General features: G+C 55.6%; 2 protein-coding genes across 8 annotated transcripts in view; one reads left to right on the top strand and one right to left on the bottom strand.

The window, feature by feature from the left end:
* The window catches only part of SRCIN1 (SRC kinase signaling inhibitor 1), a 174581-nt gene that overhangs the window by 153757 nt on the left and 4089 nt on the right, over positions 1 to 16735 (bottom strand). For both annotated transcript variants that reach the window (XM_081582294.1, XM_081582291.1), the window contains exon 2: positions 184 to 256. The gene's annotated coding sequence lies outside the window, so the exon portion shown is untranslated. The remainder of the gene's footprint in view (positions 1 to 183; positions 257 to 16735) is intronic.
* Positions 6158 to 16735, top strand: part of MLLT6 (MLLT6, PHD finger containing) — a 28444-nt gene continuing 17866 nt past the window's right edge. For all 6 annotated transcript variants that reach the window (XR_014080125.1, XR_014080124.1, XM_081582296.1 and 3 more), the window contains exons 1-9: positions 6158 to 6724; positions 7950 to 8029; positions 8512 to 8566; positions 8835 to 8944; positions 9917 to 10020; positions 10275 to 10368; positions 12781 to 12954; positions 13865 to 13960; positions 16488 to 16707. Coding sequence is in view for 4 of the 6 variants with exons in the window: in XM_081582296.1 (XP_081438422.1) it covers positions 6616 to 6724; positions 7950 to 8029; positions 8512 to 8566; positions 8835 to 8944; positions 9917 to 10020; positions 10275 to 10368; positions 12781 to 12954; positions 13865 to 13960; positions 16488 to 16707 (1042 nt within the window). In the remaining 2 variants the exon portion in view is untranslated. The remainder of the gene's footprint in view (positions 6725 to 7949; positions 8030 to 8511; positions 8567 to 8834; positions 8945 to 9916; positions 10021 to 10274; positions 10369 to 12780; positions 12955 to 13864; positions 13961 to 16487; positions 16708 to 16735) is intronic.

Below are 16735 nucleotides of genomic sequence, written 5' to 3'. Positions count from 1 at the left end.
CCTTGATCCTTTCTGCATCACCAGTGCCTGGTCAATTACCTGGCACATAGTAGGGGTCAACAAACAGTAGTGGATTAAAGAAATGACAGTGATTTAGTAGGAGGTGACAGACGGGGAGAGGCTTGGGGAGAAGGGACTAGCTAGTCCCCAGAGCAGCCCCCTTAACTGATAATTTGGACTGACCTCACGGTTAAAGGCAGTGTTCAAATCCTGCTTCTGCACCTTCTGGCTGTGCACTTGGAGCTTGTTTCCTTCCCTATAAAATGAGAACAGGAATCAGATCTATCTCAGAATTGTTGCAAGAAGATTGTTAGATGTTTAGCAGAGTGCCCGGCACATTGGTTCTCATCAAAAGTGAGCTGCTGCCGTTATCATGGTTATTGTCCTCATCACCATCACTACCACCACAGCCGTCCACTCTTGCCTCCTGACCTATCCCTCCCCCTAGCACTGTTATCCACTATTTCCTCCTTCTCACCCCTCAAACATAGATGTTTGACCCACTGTGGTCAGCCTCCACCCCCGCTAGTGCCTGGAACTTTCCAGGCGGAAGTCATCCAGGAGGCACCCCCTCCTCTCCTCCTCAAAGAACCCTTTCCTCCCTTGACCTCTCAGTGGCAAGTGATCTGGCATCACTTCCTCTTTCTTAAAGTTCCTCTCTGACTTCCATGACGTGAGCTCCCTGCTTCTCAGGATAGCTTTCTGGGCCTCTCACTCTGGGTCTCTGCAACCCAGACTGCAGATCCAAACCCAAACAATTGACTGCCTGCTAAGCATCACCACCCCACGTGTCACAGACACCCGATGTCAGCAGGCCCAGAGCAGTTCCTTGTCAGCTCCACCACCCCACCCCCACTCCTGAATTCTACAGTGAGTGCAGAGAGCTCCAACCAGCAAGTCCTCTACATAGCACCTCTGGGAGTCATCCTCCTGGTCTTCCTTGCCAAACAGTTCCTGTCACAGTCTTAACATTCGACTTCTTTACATTCTCATTTGCTGCCCTTTGCTCATCCTCTCTGCTTCTGCTGGAGTCAAATCATCATCTCTCAACTGGATCCTTTGAAGTCTCCTACTAGTTGCTATTCAACTGTCTCTCTGGAGTAGCACCACCTGGGAGTTTGCTAAAAATATTGGGTCTCCACCCCCACCTCAGACCTACTGAGTCAACTCTGCATTTTAACAAGACCCCCAGGGGAATCACGTGCACTCAAGGTTGAGAATTGCTGTCCTAATCCATCTAACCTCCCCACAACCCTAACCAATCTCAGACTTGACAACCAGCATGCAAATAAGGCTAAGCATCTTTTACTTAAAAGCCCTTACTGGCTCCCCACTGCTCTCAGGATTAAATCCAAATTCCTTAGCAAAATAACCTAGGTCCCCCTAATCTGGTTTTTGGCCATCTCGCTAACCCTCCTTCTTTTTCTCCTACTACACATATCACCATGAGGTGTCCACAATGTACAACTCCAATGTACTGGTTCCCACCTCTGTGCCTTTAAACATGCTGTTCCCCCTGCCTGGAAAGTTCTTCTGTCCCTTATCTGCCTGCAAACCCTCCCTCCCTCACTTGGTCCTAGCTCAGGCTTTCCCTAACCCTATAAATACAGTTACTTCCTTCCTGCTGGTGTTAGCACTGTTCTTAGCACTATCACAGCCATTATCATCTTGAACTGAAGTTGTTTGTCTATATCTGTCATTCTCACCACCCCAGGTACTATCTGTGTATCTCCTATGGCCTGCCCATGATGATTCAATGAAGAGTTTGTTGAAAGACAGGATAATACAACTTTTTCCACTTCTGTCCTGATGGCAACTATAACAGGAGGAATGATTAGATTTCAGGAGGAACTGGTGAAAAAGAACACAGGAAGGCAAATGTGCTATTCATTTGTCACCCCTCAGCCTGGAAATTTCCCCAAGAGCAAATCATCAACCACAGAATGTTAACTCCAAGGGGATTTTCAAGATCCAGTCACCCAACCAAATGATAGAGAGGGCAACTGCTTTGCCCAAGGTCACCTAGCTGGTTAGGGGCAGGGCTGGACTAGATTCCAAGTACCTCTGGAAAGTTTGGGCAGATGGCTACCTTCTTCCATGAACCTCTTCCCTTCCTACCCATTTTAACTCCCTAAAGCAAGTCCCCTGTGTCCTAACGTGACCAAAGGAACTTCCTGGACTCAAAGCTCTTAAAACACCTGCTGGGACATTGGCTGGCTGGAGTTGTCAAAGTCCTGCAGTTTGGAGGAGGGGATCCAATTATCCCCATTTTCCAGATTGGCAAATAGAGGCAGTGAGAATCTGTGTCACACACTGCTAGCTAATGGCAGAGGTAGGATTTGACACTAAGCACTGTGCTCTTCCGTAGAAAGATCTGAAAAGCCAAAAATTCCACCAGGGTAGAGTCACTATTTATTACAATAATCATGACGACTGGCCGCCTAATGCTTGGGGGAATCCCCTCACTCCCACCAGTTCCTCTTTAAATCGAGCCTCTATTCCTCTTGTACAGGATGTCTGACTTAGGAAAGAACCTGTTCACCCACCCTCGCACCCCAACCAAGCTTACTGTAGAGACCGCGGCAGTCAAAACCCTTGACGGGGAAATCACCCTTCCCTATGCCAAGCACTTGACAGTGTCACTGCTCACATCAACACTGAGGTTGATACTGTGTCCCCATTCTGAGATGGGGAAATTGAGGGTCCCAAATAAGGCATTACTAATCTATGGTCAAAGTCAGTAAACGACTAAGCTGGGTACCAAACCCAGGTCTTTCTGACTCTAGGGTCCCATCTTTCTATTTGGCCATGCCAGGCTGTCCCAGACCGCAGGAAAACCACCTGAAGCCTCTTATTGTCTGGGTTATCTCGGAAAAGTAACCTAACCTCATTGAACGCCCCCAAGGTCAGAAGCTTTGCTTTCGGGGGATAAAATGATATGCAAACGGGACGCAAATAAAATGCAAACCCGCGGGCGCCAGCGCAATCCTTTCCCGGAGCCCGGGGCTTTCTAGTGGGGAGGGCGCGCCCCCGGGACCGGCGAAACCAAGCGCCCGGCCAGCTAGGAGAAGCGAAACCTCAACACTCTTCAGCCTCCCCCGCTAGGTTCTGGGAACAAGCGAACAAGGCTTCGTGGAAATGCGATCGGCGGCAGCCGCCTCGGATCCCAGGACCACCCAGACCACAGCCCTCAGTCCCGGGCCGGGAGGTGCGGGGGCCGGCGCGGTCGGGCCCGAGCAGCAGCGCGATGCGCGCTTCCGCCCCGCTCCGCTCCGGCAGCAGCCGCGGCAGCCCCACAATCCCCTTCTGGCTCCGGGGACGGGCGGGGCGGGGCGGGCCGGGGCGGGGCGGGCCGGGGCGGGGCGGGGCGGGCCGAGCGGGCGGAAATAATTTTCTGTTTGGTCCTCTCTGCCCCAGTCCCTTAGCCGCGGGACGCGCTAGGCGGGCGAGCGTGCCGGAGGCGGGAAGCCAGAGCGGGAACGCGCTGCCCTGGAACCCTTAGAGGGGTGGAGAGGGGAAGAGCAGGGATTGAGTGCCTACTGTGTGCCCTAGCGCTTTACAAAAGGATTTTCGTTAGATCTTCACTTCAGCCCTTGCCAGAGGGGGTTAACGCCCCTTTTAAGAGGGATAAGTTGAGCCTCTGAAAGGTGAAGTCACACGCCAAAAACTGCACAGCCAGGATCAGCCTGACACCCCAGATCAGTGCTCCGTGACGCCAAGGAGAGCGCAATGAACTTGAACCACTTGTTGGCCGAGTACTGTTCTTGCTCGTTTTTTCGTGAATCGGCACATAGTAGGTGCTCTGGAAGATGTTGGAAGATGGAGAAGAAGCTTGACAGCTCAGCCCTGGGATTACCCCCTGCGAATCCCGCCCAGCCCGCGGGGCACCAGGTTTCCCCAGACCTCAAACGGGAACATTTATGATGGGCGGACATCCCAGTTTGACACTGGCATTCGGCGAACACATGGTGGTGGAGCCCCAGCTCTAGCGGAGAACAGACGGGGTTCAAATCCCCGCTCTGCCGCTTTCAGACAGTGTGACTTTGGGCAAGTCACTTCATTGGTGACGAACCTCAGTTACTCCATCAATAAAATGGAGGGTATTAACACCCCAAAGGGTTGTGGGAGACTTAAACGAAACCATGTTACTAGTACTCTAAACTAAACGTACAACCCGTCCATCCCACAAGCTTCGGACGGTGCACCCGCAAGCGGTGAGGACCCGAACAAAGATTCCTTATTCCCAGTCCCCAAGTCGACCATCCCTAGACGCAGGGACCGACGGTTCTTCTAGTGACCCTCGTCCAGCGAAACCCGAAACTACGGTCGGCCACCTCGGTTTTGGCCACCTCGGCCAAGATCGGTTCCGAAAGCAATTACTCAAATATTCTTAAAACTGGCGCATGGCTTGGGCTGATGCGTTTAATTTCCTTGATGTATTACTCTTGTCAGAAAAGGCAATTCGTCAGAAACTCCTAAGTGAGACTTCTGGTCTGCGTCTTGTTTTAACTTTTCGTATGAGCGAAGTTCACAAGGCAGATGAAGATACCGGCGCACAGCAGTCCTCGCGGGGATACCGACCCTCGGACAGGTCCCCAACAATACCCTGATTCTTGGCCCCCTCCCCCAGACACGGAAGCGGCAGAGACAGGCCTCCCCCAACCCCGCTCCCAGCGCATTTAGACAGAGCCTCTACGTCCTGGCAGCCCTCCGGATTCCCGTGTCCCTGCAGGAGCAAGGGGAGGTGGGGACTGCAGCCTAGAACTCAGCTTCCCCGACCTCCCCAAACTCCAGCCTCGTCGGGATTAAGGGACTAAATCCCTGACGCCACAGACCAGGTCAAGGACAAGTTCTCCCTCGCCCTACTCCCCACTCCTGGGCGAGGATTCACCCCCCTTCCCGGATGAAAAGTACTAAATAGACGCGAAGGGAGGGGTGATGGCGGGCTCCAGCCCCTTGATGTTCCGGTTGAACAGGTGCTGGTGAAAAGGAGGCGGTCCCGGCGGAAGAGTCGGCCAGGGGGGCCTGCGCTGAAGAGGGGGCAGCCTCCTCCACCCTTAGTCCTCCTGCCGGTTTCCCCTTCTCCTCTCCGTCTGCCCCTCCCCCGCAGGAAGCGTTCTCGGCCCCGACGTCTTTGAAGTGTCGCTGAAGCCACCAGGACTGCCTTCTCCCCTCCGCCACCCCATCTCACGCTGCGGGAGTGTGACCTTTGGTCCCTACGGGCGTCCACCCCCCCCCTTTAGGCAGTGGGTGGGGGGGCAAGTTTCCTTCCCCTTGCCCATAGCGGTCTGGGGGATGAAGCCTTCGGACTGACTCCCCCTCACTTCTTTCCCAGACCCAATTCTGGAACTTTAATCCTTTGGGGGCGTTGTGTGTGAATTTATGTTGTGTGTTTGGTACATGCATCGAGTTCAAGTGTAACTGGGTTGTTCGCGAGCACTTCCGCAGCAGTGGCTCCCTAACTCTCTTGGGTCTCTAAGCGCGCCTGAGGGGTTGGAGCTGGGGTCTGTACCCCTCTGGAAGGGTAGGGTAGTGTGGCTGTATGAGGCTGAGTGAGTGTGTGTATTTGTGGGTGCCTCGCTGTGCTTCCGAGGGCTCTGAGTCCCTGTGCGAGCGTGCGTGTCTGAGCTGAACCGGAAGCTCCCCGAGGGCAGGCATACCCGTTTGTTCATGGCTCCATCCCAACGACTGCACATAGTAGGCATTCAATAAGTATTTGTAGAATGAAATGAACAAACGTCTGCGTGTACGTGTCTGCCCTCCAGACAGGCTTCCGAGAAAACAGCCATTGAACGACCATCCAAAAAGCCCCCCCCACCCCGGACACCAAGGGGTGAGGAGCCCACGTCGCTCGCGCTCCTTCTAGCGCCCCTTCTCCTGATCTCCATCTCCAAGTTTCCTTGGGGTTGAACAGTCTCAGAGAGGAAGACCTGGGCAGAAGGGGCTGGCGAATCGGAGACCCGGGGACGAGACCGAAGGGCAGGCAGATGGAGGGCTCAGGAGCGCCAACCGAGTGCCAGAGGAAGAAAAAGAAAGAAGAAAATGAGCGCGGAGCAAGCGAGCGAAAAGCTCCCTACCAAGCCAGGCTTTGTTCCCTGAACCTAAGACTTTACCCGGCGGCGGGCGGCGGGCGGGCCGGGAGCGAGCGAGCGGAGGCGCGCGGCCATGGCTGCCGCGGCCGGGCAGGGGGGCCGGGGGGGCGGCGCGTGAGCGGGCGGCGCGGGGCGGGCGAGCGCCCGCGATGTGCCACTCGGCGCCTCCCCCGCCGGGCCCGGGCTGCGCGGAGGCCGGGCGGCCCTGGTAGCTGGGCGCGCGGCGCGGAGGGGCCGAGCCCGGCGCGCGGGTCTCATTGTTGCGGGGGGGGGGGCCCGTCGGGGCATGAGGGCGAGAGCACGGCGGGGGGGGCGGCCAGACAGAGCGAGCGAGGAGGAGGAGGAGGAGGAGGACGCCGAGGAGGAGGAAGGAGGAGGCAAAGAAAAGAAGCGGCGGCGGCGGCGGAGGAGGAGGAGGAGGGAGCGAGGAGGCGCGCGGCCCCCCGCTCCCTCCCTCCCCCCCTGACCCCCGACCCCCGCCGGCCGGGCCCCCACCCCAGCCCCGGAGGGAGCTCATGGGAGTATGAAGGAGATGGTAGGAGGCTGCTGCGTATGTTCGGACGAGAGGGGCTGGGCCGAGAACCCGCTGGTCTACTGTGATGGGCACGCGTGCAGCGTGGCTGTCCACCAAGGTACGGGGGTGGCCGTGGGGGGCGGCGGGACCCTGGGGGCGGCGTGCGCAGGGCGCCCCCGGCCGCGCCCTCCCGAGACCTCCTGGGGCTCGGGCGCCCCTCCCCCACCCCACCTGAAGAGAAGGGAGGCGTCGGGGGGCTCCCCCCGCCCGGTCCTGGAGGACCGGGTCAGGCATTGTTTTCTTGCCTATTGTTCCAGTCCCGCGCCCCCCACCCCAAGTTGAGGGAGTTTGGGGACAGTCTGGAGGGCAATGAGTGCACTCTCCGCGCCCCACACCGCCGGTGTCCGGGCTGCTAGGAGAATGTTTACCTGCGAGGTGTCCCCTCCCGCCCGGTTATTTTGGTCCCGGCTCTGGGAGGGAGAGGTCAAGGGGGGGTCATCCTCCCCTCTTGCTTCCGGATACTGGGAGGAGCGCAATTGGGAAGGGAAGGGAAGAGTCCCAGGGGAGAGGGGACTCCTAAAATCCTCCCGGGAAGAGCTGCGGATAGAGAGAGGTTGCGCAGGGGGCCGGGAATCGAGAAGAGGGAGGTTTGGAGTTTCCCCCAGCAGCACATGGTTCGGGAGTTAACTCCTTGAGGAATCTTGCCGAGGGCGCAGGCTGGCATCTCCCGCCTGTCTGGCACAACCAGCTGGGCCCCCCCCTTCCTGGGACAGCCCTTAATCCTGTCGCTGTCGGCTCTTCCCGCCACTCTCCTATTGGTTACCTGCAGTGCACCTGCCCTCGGCCTTGACTTTTGACCTGTTCCTATTATAATTAGCAGCAGAAGATGAGGTCGCTTAGACCCTCGACTTACCCGCCTCTTCTATTACTGGCCCTTTAAGAAATGCCCCCCCCCATAACAACAAAACGTGTTTGACTATACTAAATGTTGTTTCTCTAATATCCTCCGTTACTGATGATGAGGACTGGTTCTGGCAAGAGCTAGGAACCAGAAAGCTGGGTACAGAAAGGGCATTGGGGCAGGGTGGGATCTTCTAGAAGTTTAAAGTCAAGGTCTCAGACTTCCCACCTCTGCGTGGAGTGCTTGGTTATGTGGTTGAAAGCTGGGCGTGTGCTGTTGGGCATTCCTTGTGGTCCTGATGTCTTGTGAGTGACCCCCAGGTAGGGAGCAGCCCCCTGGCTGGAACTGGCTCTAGTTTGTTAGAGTCTTCCCCTACCCCAGTTACTCTGGGAAAAGCCACTGGTGACAGATTTGCTTGGTGATGCTCCTCCCTCACCCCCAGCTTGCTATGGCATCGTCCAGGTGCCAACAGGACCCTGGTTCTGCCGGAAATGTGAATCTCAGGAGCGAGCAGCCAGGGTGGTGAGTTTGAAACTTCCCTCTCCTCTCATGTACACCTGAGCATCTCCTCCCTCCCCAATGAGCTAGGGACTCTGAGGCTGAGGCTGGGGTGGGAGTGTCACACAGGACTTCCTGTTTCCTGCACACCTCTATCACCAACCCCATCTCTCCCTCTGCTTAGCCCTCACTCTGCCCCACCACAGGCATCGGGCCTTTTGTTTTTGTTTTCTTGTTTGTTTGAGCTTTTTATCATGGACCGTTTCCAACCTATACAAAAGTAGAGGGAATACTGTAGTTCATCTTCTGTTGATGAGGCTCCCCTATCTTCGACAACTGTCACTTATGGTCAACCTGTTTTTTCTGTACCCCCACCAGTTCCCCCTTAGACATCTAATCATTACATCCTGGGGCCCTCTGAATGTATTCAGGGAGGGCTCAGTTCAGCAGACCTCCCTTTTGGAAAAGCCCATCCCCCAAATCCTTGTGCCCCCTTGTACTGGCAGAGGTGTGAGCTGTGCCCACACAAAGACGGGGCATTGAAGAGGACCGACAATGGAGGTGAGGGGGCTGCTGAGCTGAGGGGGGTGCTGAGCCCTATGGCTCATCTGTTGAGGTCAGATAGACCCCCTGAGCAGGGTCTGGGAAGGCAGGAGCAGTCTGTGGGCAGGGGTGGAATGCAGAGGCTGGGTTTCCCTTCCCTTCGCTGACTGGCAGTGGAGTCTCATGGGAAGGCCATGGAGGAGGGGACCATCTGCAGTATGGGGTTGTGAGGGGTCAGGGTCTCTGGCTGGCCATCGCAGCTGAGGCCAGCTCCACACCGCCCCAGGCTGGGCCCACGTGGTGTGTGCCCTCTACATCCCTGAGGTGCAGTTTGCTAACGTGCTCACCATGGAACCCATCGTGCTGCAGTACGTGCCTCACGATCGCTTCAACAAGGTCAGTGGCCCCTGCTGTGCCCCATGCCAGTCCCCTTCCTCCCCAACCATTCTTGGGTCCCTCTCCAGCCCTCTCTTCATCCAGTGTAATTTGATTCTCTCCAACCTACACCTTCAGGGAACTCAGGAGGTGGGTAGGCACCTTCCACTGACAGACTCATGCTCATGCTCAAGTGAAATAGCAGGCTCCCTTGTAGTCTTGCCTGAGGGTAGATCTTAGCAACCAAGTTTACTTATTCATTCACTGAGCACATTTTACTGAGGGTCTACTATGTGCAAAAACTGGGGCAAGATGCTGGACACAGTGTTTGGTATTGATCAAGACAGATGTGTTCCCTGTCCCACAGAACTCCCACTCCTGTGTGGGACGACTATAGATATCAGTAAACAGGCAAAGTAAATGCAGTGTGTGGTAAGTGCTGTGAAGAAAACAACAAGGTACTAAAATAAAGAATACCCGGCACGAGGGTGGCGGGGGGGGGAGTTTATTTTAGATAAAGCAGTCAAGGAAAGACATTTTGGTTGAGGCCTGGGGGATGAGGAGGAGCCAGCCTTGAGAAGTGGGGAGAGTGCCAGGTTCTAGGTGGAAGGAACAGTATGTGCAAAGACCCAGAGGTGGGGCTGAGCTCGCTGGGGAGGAAGGCAGGATATTCCCTGGCCTCACAGGACTCACCATCCAAGAACTGCACTTTTCCAGTGTAGCAGCTACTGGCCACATATGGCTATGTAAGTTAGTTAAATACAATTTAAAATTCAGTTTCTGAGTCACACTAGCCACTTTTCCAGGGCTCAACAACCCATGTAGTTCATGGGTGCTGTATCGGACTGTGCAGTCTAGAAGATTTCCATCATCACAGAAAGTGCTACTGGATAGTCTGATGTAGGATCGTGGGGAGAGGATGGAATTGAGCAGGGAGGCCAAAGGATCCCCCAAGTAGAAGGGAGGAGGGGACGATTGCCCTGTGTCCTGCAGACATGTTACATCTGTGAGGAGCAGGGCCGGGAGAGCAAGGCAGCTTCAGGAGCCTGCATGACCTGTAACCGCCATGGATGTCGACAAGCTTTCCATGTCACCTGGTGAGAGCCCTGCCTTCCCTGCGTCCACTCCTCAGGGTTCTCCGGGATCCCTGGCCAGCTGTCCCACCCTTCTCCAGATTTGCCATGGATGGCTGCCAAATGGGTTCATCCTAGCTGCTGTCTCTTTGGAGATGATGGCAGTACTTTCCTTGGGTGGTCTTGGCTTTGCCCCAGCAGGGGTCTTGGAGGGTGCAAGGGAGGTGGCTGGTCTGGTTTGGGACCACATCCTTCTCAGGCTGACCTCTCTCGATCAGTGCCCAGATGGCAGGCCTGCTGTGTGAGGAAGAAGTGCTGGAGGTTGACAATGTCAAGTACTGTGGCTATTGCAAATACCACTTCAGCAAGATGGTGAGTTTCACCTGGGCGTGAGTGGGGTGGTCAGCCATGGTTTAAGAGGGTGTGGACTCGAGGCCGCCTGGTGCTGGGAGGACAGACATGGGAGGAAGAACTATGTCCCTGCCCTTGAGCTCACCATTGGATGAGGAATAAATTTAAGTACAGCCTGAGGGGTGTGAATCAGAGTTGAGCCAAACAGTCCACCCCAGAAGACAGACCTCAGACCCTGCCTATCCGAGTCCAGGAGGCTTCAAGAAAGAGGCAGCATTTAAGCTGAGCCAACAATTAGAGCCAACATTTGTGGGGCTTACTGTGCCCCAGCCTCTGTACTCTTTACATGTGTGTGTTTGTGTGTGTGTGTGTGCACATGGGTGTGTGTGCACATGGGTGTACGTGCTCTTGCAGTCCTCCCTAAGAACTAGGTGTACTGCATTTACCCATTTTACGGATGAGTAAGCTAAGACCCACTAAGGTTATGTGACGTATCTCACAGTTGGTATGTGGGATTTAGAAAAAAACAGTCTGAAGGTCCTCAGGATCCTTCCAAGAAAGGCAGGAATCCCAGGCAGAGGGATTGGCATGGACAAAGTCCCAAGATAAGAAAGACCATTTTTAAGCAACAGAATAGGATGTTTGGTAGGGACAAGGCAAGAGATGAGGTGAAAAAGCTCAGGCAGGGCCAGAGCTGGACTTGCTTCTGCCTCAGGTTCAGGGGCCCACAGAGAGGTGGGAGAAGGGGTGCTAACCCATGTTGGTGGAGAGAGAGACCTGCATGTTTCAGAAGCAGTGGGGTGTCCTGGCTAGGTATGCTGTGGCCTGACTGGGAAAGCAGCTTGGACCTCACCCCCAGGCCACAGGCTTGTGAGGCTGCTTGTAAGCAAGAGGGTAACATGATCAGATTTGTTTTTTAGGAAGATTACCCTGGCAGCCACTGTGAAGCCAGATCCAAAGGGCTGAGGCTGGTGACTGGGAGACAGCTGCAAGAGAGGGGGGATGAGGCTGGATTCTAGAATTATTTCTAGATAGACTTGCCTACATGTGGGGGTGGCACATAGGATCCTGGCTCTTGATGATGGATAGATGGGGCTTGAGCTCCTCAGGCAGTGGAGTGGACTTCCAGCATACGTCCTGGTCTGCCTCAGAGAGTCCCAATTTGTGCCTGTTGCCTTGGTGTAATTATTAATAGCTCCTCCTTCATTTTCAAAAGTGTCTTGGTTTGGATAAGTCATAAGGTCATCTTGGTTCAGGGTTTGATATCAACTTGGGGCTTCCCTCATGGCTCAGGTGGTAAAGAATCCAATTGCAATGCAGGAGATCCAGGTTCGATCCCTGGATCAAAATGATCCCCTGGAGAAGGGAATGGCAACCCACTCCAGTATTCTTGCCTGGAGAATTCCATGGACAGAGGAGCCTAGCAGGCTGCAGTCCATGGGGTCGCAGAGTCGGACATGACTGGACGACTAACACGACACTAAGACAAGGTAGGGAGCTTGGTTTGGAATATAGCAGGTGCCAAGTGGAGGTGTTCAGATTTGGTGACTGTGTTCAGATTATAGGCCCCCAGAGGTGTGGCAGCCCCAGGTGTATAAGGCTAGGGGTTGGGGGCTCAGGTATGAAGAGAACCATGAAATGGGGAGTTTAGGGCTTAGCAGAGTAGGAGTGATACCCACTGCTGGGGAGCCACTGGGTCAGACGAGGCCTGAAACTAGTCCTTGAATTTGACAGTTGGGAGTTTGTGGGTGATTTTAGAGAGAACAGCTCTAAGTCTAGGTCAGGTGAAGCCATCAGACCAGGCACTGGGGAGTCCAAGGCCCTGGCTGAGAGGAATGGTAGCACAGGGGTTGTTTGGGTGTTCCTTATGGATATTTCCTTGCCCTATTCTTAAGGGCAGCAGATCCTTTGGGACAAAAGGAACCACTGTTTGGTGGAGGGCCAGGAAAAGAAGAGAAGGGGTGATGGCTGGAGCATAGTGTCTGGAGGGAAGGATGGGGTATGGGGAGCAGGGGCTCCCATGAGGGCCACACTGCACATCCTCCACCCCAGGGAAGGAGGTTGAGGTGGGCCGAGGTCGAGCGCCTGAGAGGGGCCAAGAGGGCACCATGGAAAGAGGTGGTGGAGAGAGAGACACGGGCCCGAGGCCCACCTCCATCCATGCCTGGTACCTGGCTGGGGCTGAGATTCCCCACCTCTTCAGGGCCTCAGTTGCTGAATCTGTGCCCTGGATAAGCCAGCTGGGCAGACTCTAGGATTTCAGGCCAGGGAATGCATTCTGTTGAGCAGAGTATCATTAAGGACACAGGGTCCTCTTGTGACAGGCAGGGCGGGAGTGGGGGGTACTGGCCCCCAGGATCACCTGATCTTCAGGAACCTTTCTATAAGCTACAGAGAGGAGGGTGTGGCAGTTCCTCTCAATTCTCTCTGCAGAAGACATCCCGGCACTCCAGCGGGGGCGGGGGCAGCAGCGGAGGAGCAGGAGGAGGAGGGGGTGGCGCAGGAGGAGGCAGCAGCAGCTTTATTGCTGGCCGGAGGAGCAGGTCGGCCTCCCCATCCGCCCAGCAGGAGAAGCACCCTTCCCACCATGAGAGGGGCCAGAAGAAGGTAAGAGTCTTCTCCCCCTGCCCCTCTTGCCCACATTCACAAACACCTGCTTCTTGCATAAATCCACCACAGGTATCCCGGAGGCGATAGTGCCTGCCCCCTTCCTTCCTCTGAGGCCACTGAGGACCAAGGGGGTGCTGAGGAAGTGACCTGTGAGGGTCACAGAGGGTGAGATGAAGGCCTGGCTTCCCTGGGGCTGTTTGTATCTGTGTGGTTCCTCTGTGTTGTTCCTATGACATGACAGTCTCCCCAGAGACCCCAACACATGGCCCTGTACATTTGCACATGTCTAGCCGTGTGTCAGTTTGTGGTGCACATGCCTGCATCCCCAGCGGCTACACATCACAGTGTGCCTGCCTCCTGCCCCCCTGCACAGCTCTGTGTCCCAAGTGGACACCCTTACAGGTGTGTGCCTCCATGTGAGGTATCCTGTGTCACTGGCATGATAATGGGATAGGTTATTTTTAGCAGGTAGTGAGGGATGAGCTTCCCTGGTGGCTCAGACGGTAAAGAATCCGCACGCAATGCGGGAGACCTGGGTTCAATCCCTGGGTTGGGAAGATCCCCTGGAGGAGGGCATGGCAACCACTCCAGTATTCTTGCCTGGAGAATCCTCACAGACAGAGGAGCCTGGCGGGCTACAGTCCATGGGGTTGCAAAGAGTCAGACACGACCTGAGCTTAGCACAGCACAACACACCAGAGGATGGCGGGGAGGGGCTGTTAGCTCTCAGAGGAACCTGCCAAGGCCACTCCTGTCCAGCCAAAGTCCCCCAGTCCCTCCATAGGGGGAGATGGCACCCACAGAGCCTTGTCCCTGAGAGGACCCCACTCCCCACATGCATGTGTCATGTTTATCCTCACCAAGACTGTTTCCCAGCATCAGTGTCCGGTCCCGTCTTCCTCCCCAGAGCCGAAAGGACAAAGAACGCCTTAAACAGAAGCACAAGAAGCGGCCTGAGTCACCCAGCATCCTCACCCCACCTGTGGTCCCCACTGCTGACAAGGTACCACTGCTTACACCCAGGAGGGGCAGCCATGGCAACGGGAGGGAGGCACAGTGTGAGGGGTTGGGGCGTGCAGCCCTGGGAACCCTTGCAATTTCACGTTCATATGACTCTGCTCCACACCCCACACTACTGTTGCTCTAGACCACACCCCACACTACTCTTGTTCTAGACTACACCCCACACTACGTTCTAGACCTCTGCTCCTCAGCCCCACTAGTCACTGACCAACCAGGAGGGGTGGGGGGGGCACCACCCTTCCTGCAGGCTGCCAGATGTGCACATCTGCCTCTGTCCAGACAGAGGGCCTCAGCACTGGGTTCCTGTCTGCAGATACAGTACTCATGGTGGTTCTCCGAGTTTCTGGGGCCCATTTCTCCAGAGAGAGGCGGAGGATCCCCTCATTCTCCACCCCCCCACACACATCAGGAGGCTGCTCAGAGCCTGGTCGCCTAACCAAAAGCCCACTCCATGCAGTTTGGAGGGACTGAAAGTTGGCCCATGGTGGCTTGCAGGGCAGACCCATGGACCACACCCTGAAACCCCTAGTCATCCCACCTTCCCAGTAGGGGCATGGCATGGCAGGCCTGACTCCAAAAATGGGCACCATCTGGATAAACAACTGGCAGGCCCTACCCGAGGCCAGGGAGTTGCTAATCCAAGCCAGAACAGCCCTCCCTGCCCCTCCTTCCAGCCAGTTCTCCCCTCACGCCCGGAAGGAGAACAGGGGCCCGGAGACAGGGCTTCCTCCTGTCACCATTATTGCCTGTTCACCTCCACCAGCCTCAGGAGGTTGCCAGGGCTCTGGGCATCTTAGCAGGAGACTCAGCTATCAGGTTTCCAGGGTGATCTTGCTGTGGCAACTGTCCAGTAACCCTCTCCCTTCCCTGCTGCCCAGGGCTCACCTGGAAAAGCTTGTCCTTGCCCTCTGATCTCTCCTTGGAGTCTGCAGGTAGGGGGAAGGAGTGGGCCAGAGATCTATGAGTGACCTCGGTGGTTGGACTTCCTTTTGGACATGTTGGAGCCTTCTGCCCATCCCCCTCCACCCACCCCAGCATTTCAGCCACCCCTCCCCCTGGGCCCTCTCCTCCTTTGCTCTCAGAACCACATCTGGCTCCCTTCAGAACTCCAGCTGTTGAAAAGAACAAAGAAAAAGACAGAGCCGAGGGCTCCGCCCAGGAAGGGGCAGTACAGGGTGGCTCATCCTCCTCTCCGTCCTCCCTCTGGCATTTGTTCATGTACTGGATACCTGGTCTCCACCAGGAGGAAAAGCCATCCCTGACTGTTACTACAAAGCCCTGAGTCACTCACCACATGCCAGGCTCCCTTCTGGAACAGGGGGATGGAGGGGATATGTGGGGATTTGCTCATTTAATCCTCAAAATAATCCAATGAAGTAGATATTTTATTAACCCCATTTAATAAATGAAGACACCGAGGGACAGAGAAGTTAAATAATTGGCCTAAAAGCACACTGTTAGGGAATGGTGGAGTCAAGATTTGCACCCGGGCAGTCTGGCTTGACGGCCTGTTCTCAGCCACCACAGGACACTCTCTGCAGTGTATTGCTAGCAACAGCGCCATCAGAACCATCATCGTCAACTCCATACTATGTATCTGCCATTATGTTCCTCATAACTCTCCAAATAGGGATAATTAGCCCCAGAAGGACACTGAAGCTCAGTGAGGTGGAGACCACACAACATACACGGTGGTAAACAACCAGGTTCACAGACCCCAGAGCCCCTACTCTTCCAGCCACTGCTGCCGCCCTCAGACATGGGGGACAGTCTCTCAATACAATGTGGCAGCTATTGACATGGCTGATGTGGGTGGGTACAGGACACCCAGGAAATAGAGGACAGAATGATTTGTTCCACCACAGGTAGCTATCGGGTGACTTCACGGAAGAGGGGCTTTTGAGCCAGATTTTGAAGGAGGAGATCTTTCCCAGGAAGAGGGAGGCTAGGCTGTCTGGGCAGAGGGCTTGGCATGGAGACTCAGTTGTCTAGAAAGGGCATGGAGTAGCCAGGGAGCAGAGTAGTGTCAACCAGGTGGCTGCAGCTGGGGGGTGAGCAGGGAGGGAGTGGCAGGGACTGGAGGGCCCAAGAATGGGGCCAGGGTGGCCCATTCTCCCTGGAGTCCCTCTTCCCTGCACGCACCACTTCCCAGCACAAGTCCAGCCCTCTTAGGCCTAAGTGTTTCTAAACTGAATGACTGAGCAGGTGCATACTTTTGAACAGACTCTGGGACCGTTTTCATCTCTCCCTTGCATGAGGCGAAGGACAGACAGCTTGTTGGGTTCAGAGCTCCCAACTCTTCACCCCTAGAAGTTACAGAGCTGCCTCTCCATCTCCCTAGTCTAGGAGCTCCCACCACCTCCTTGCCCCATAGTCCTTCCTGAAGCTAACTCTGGACTCTCCCAGTAGACCCCTAGGTCCTGTGTCCTTGGGGCTCCACTCCCAAGTCAGGGTGAACCCAGACCCTGGGAGCTGGCTCCAGCCTTCCTCTCTCCTCCCTCCCTCAGGTCTCCTCCTCGGCTTCCTCCTCCTCCCACCACGAGGCCAGCACTCAAGAGACTTCTGAAGGCAGCAGGGACTCCAAGGGGAAAAAGTCTTCCAGCCATAGCCTGAGTCACAAGGGGAAGAAGCTGAGCAGTGGGAAAGGTGTGAGCTGCTTCACCTCTGCCTCCTCCTCTTCTTCCTCTTCCTCTTCCTCCTCATCTGGGGGATCCTTCCAGCCTGCAGGTGAGTATGGGCACCCCAGGATGTAGGA

Source organism: Giraffa tippelskirchi, chromosome 3 (assembly GCF_054371585.1).
Source record: "Giraffa tippelskirchi isolate mGirTip1 chromosome 3, T2T-mGirTip1v1.2.pri, whole genome shotgun sequence".
NCBI lineage: Eukaryota > Metazoa > Chordata > Mammalia > Artiodactyla > Giraffidae > Giraffa > Giraffa tippelskirchi.
This window is presented reverse-complemented; position numbering and strand designations above follow the sequence as displayed.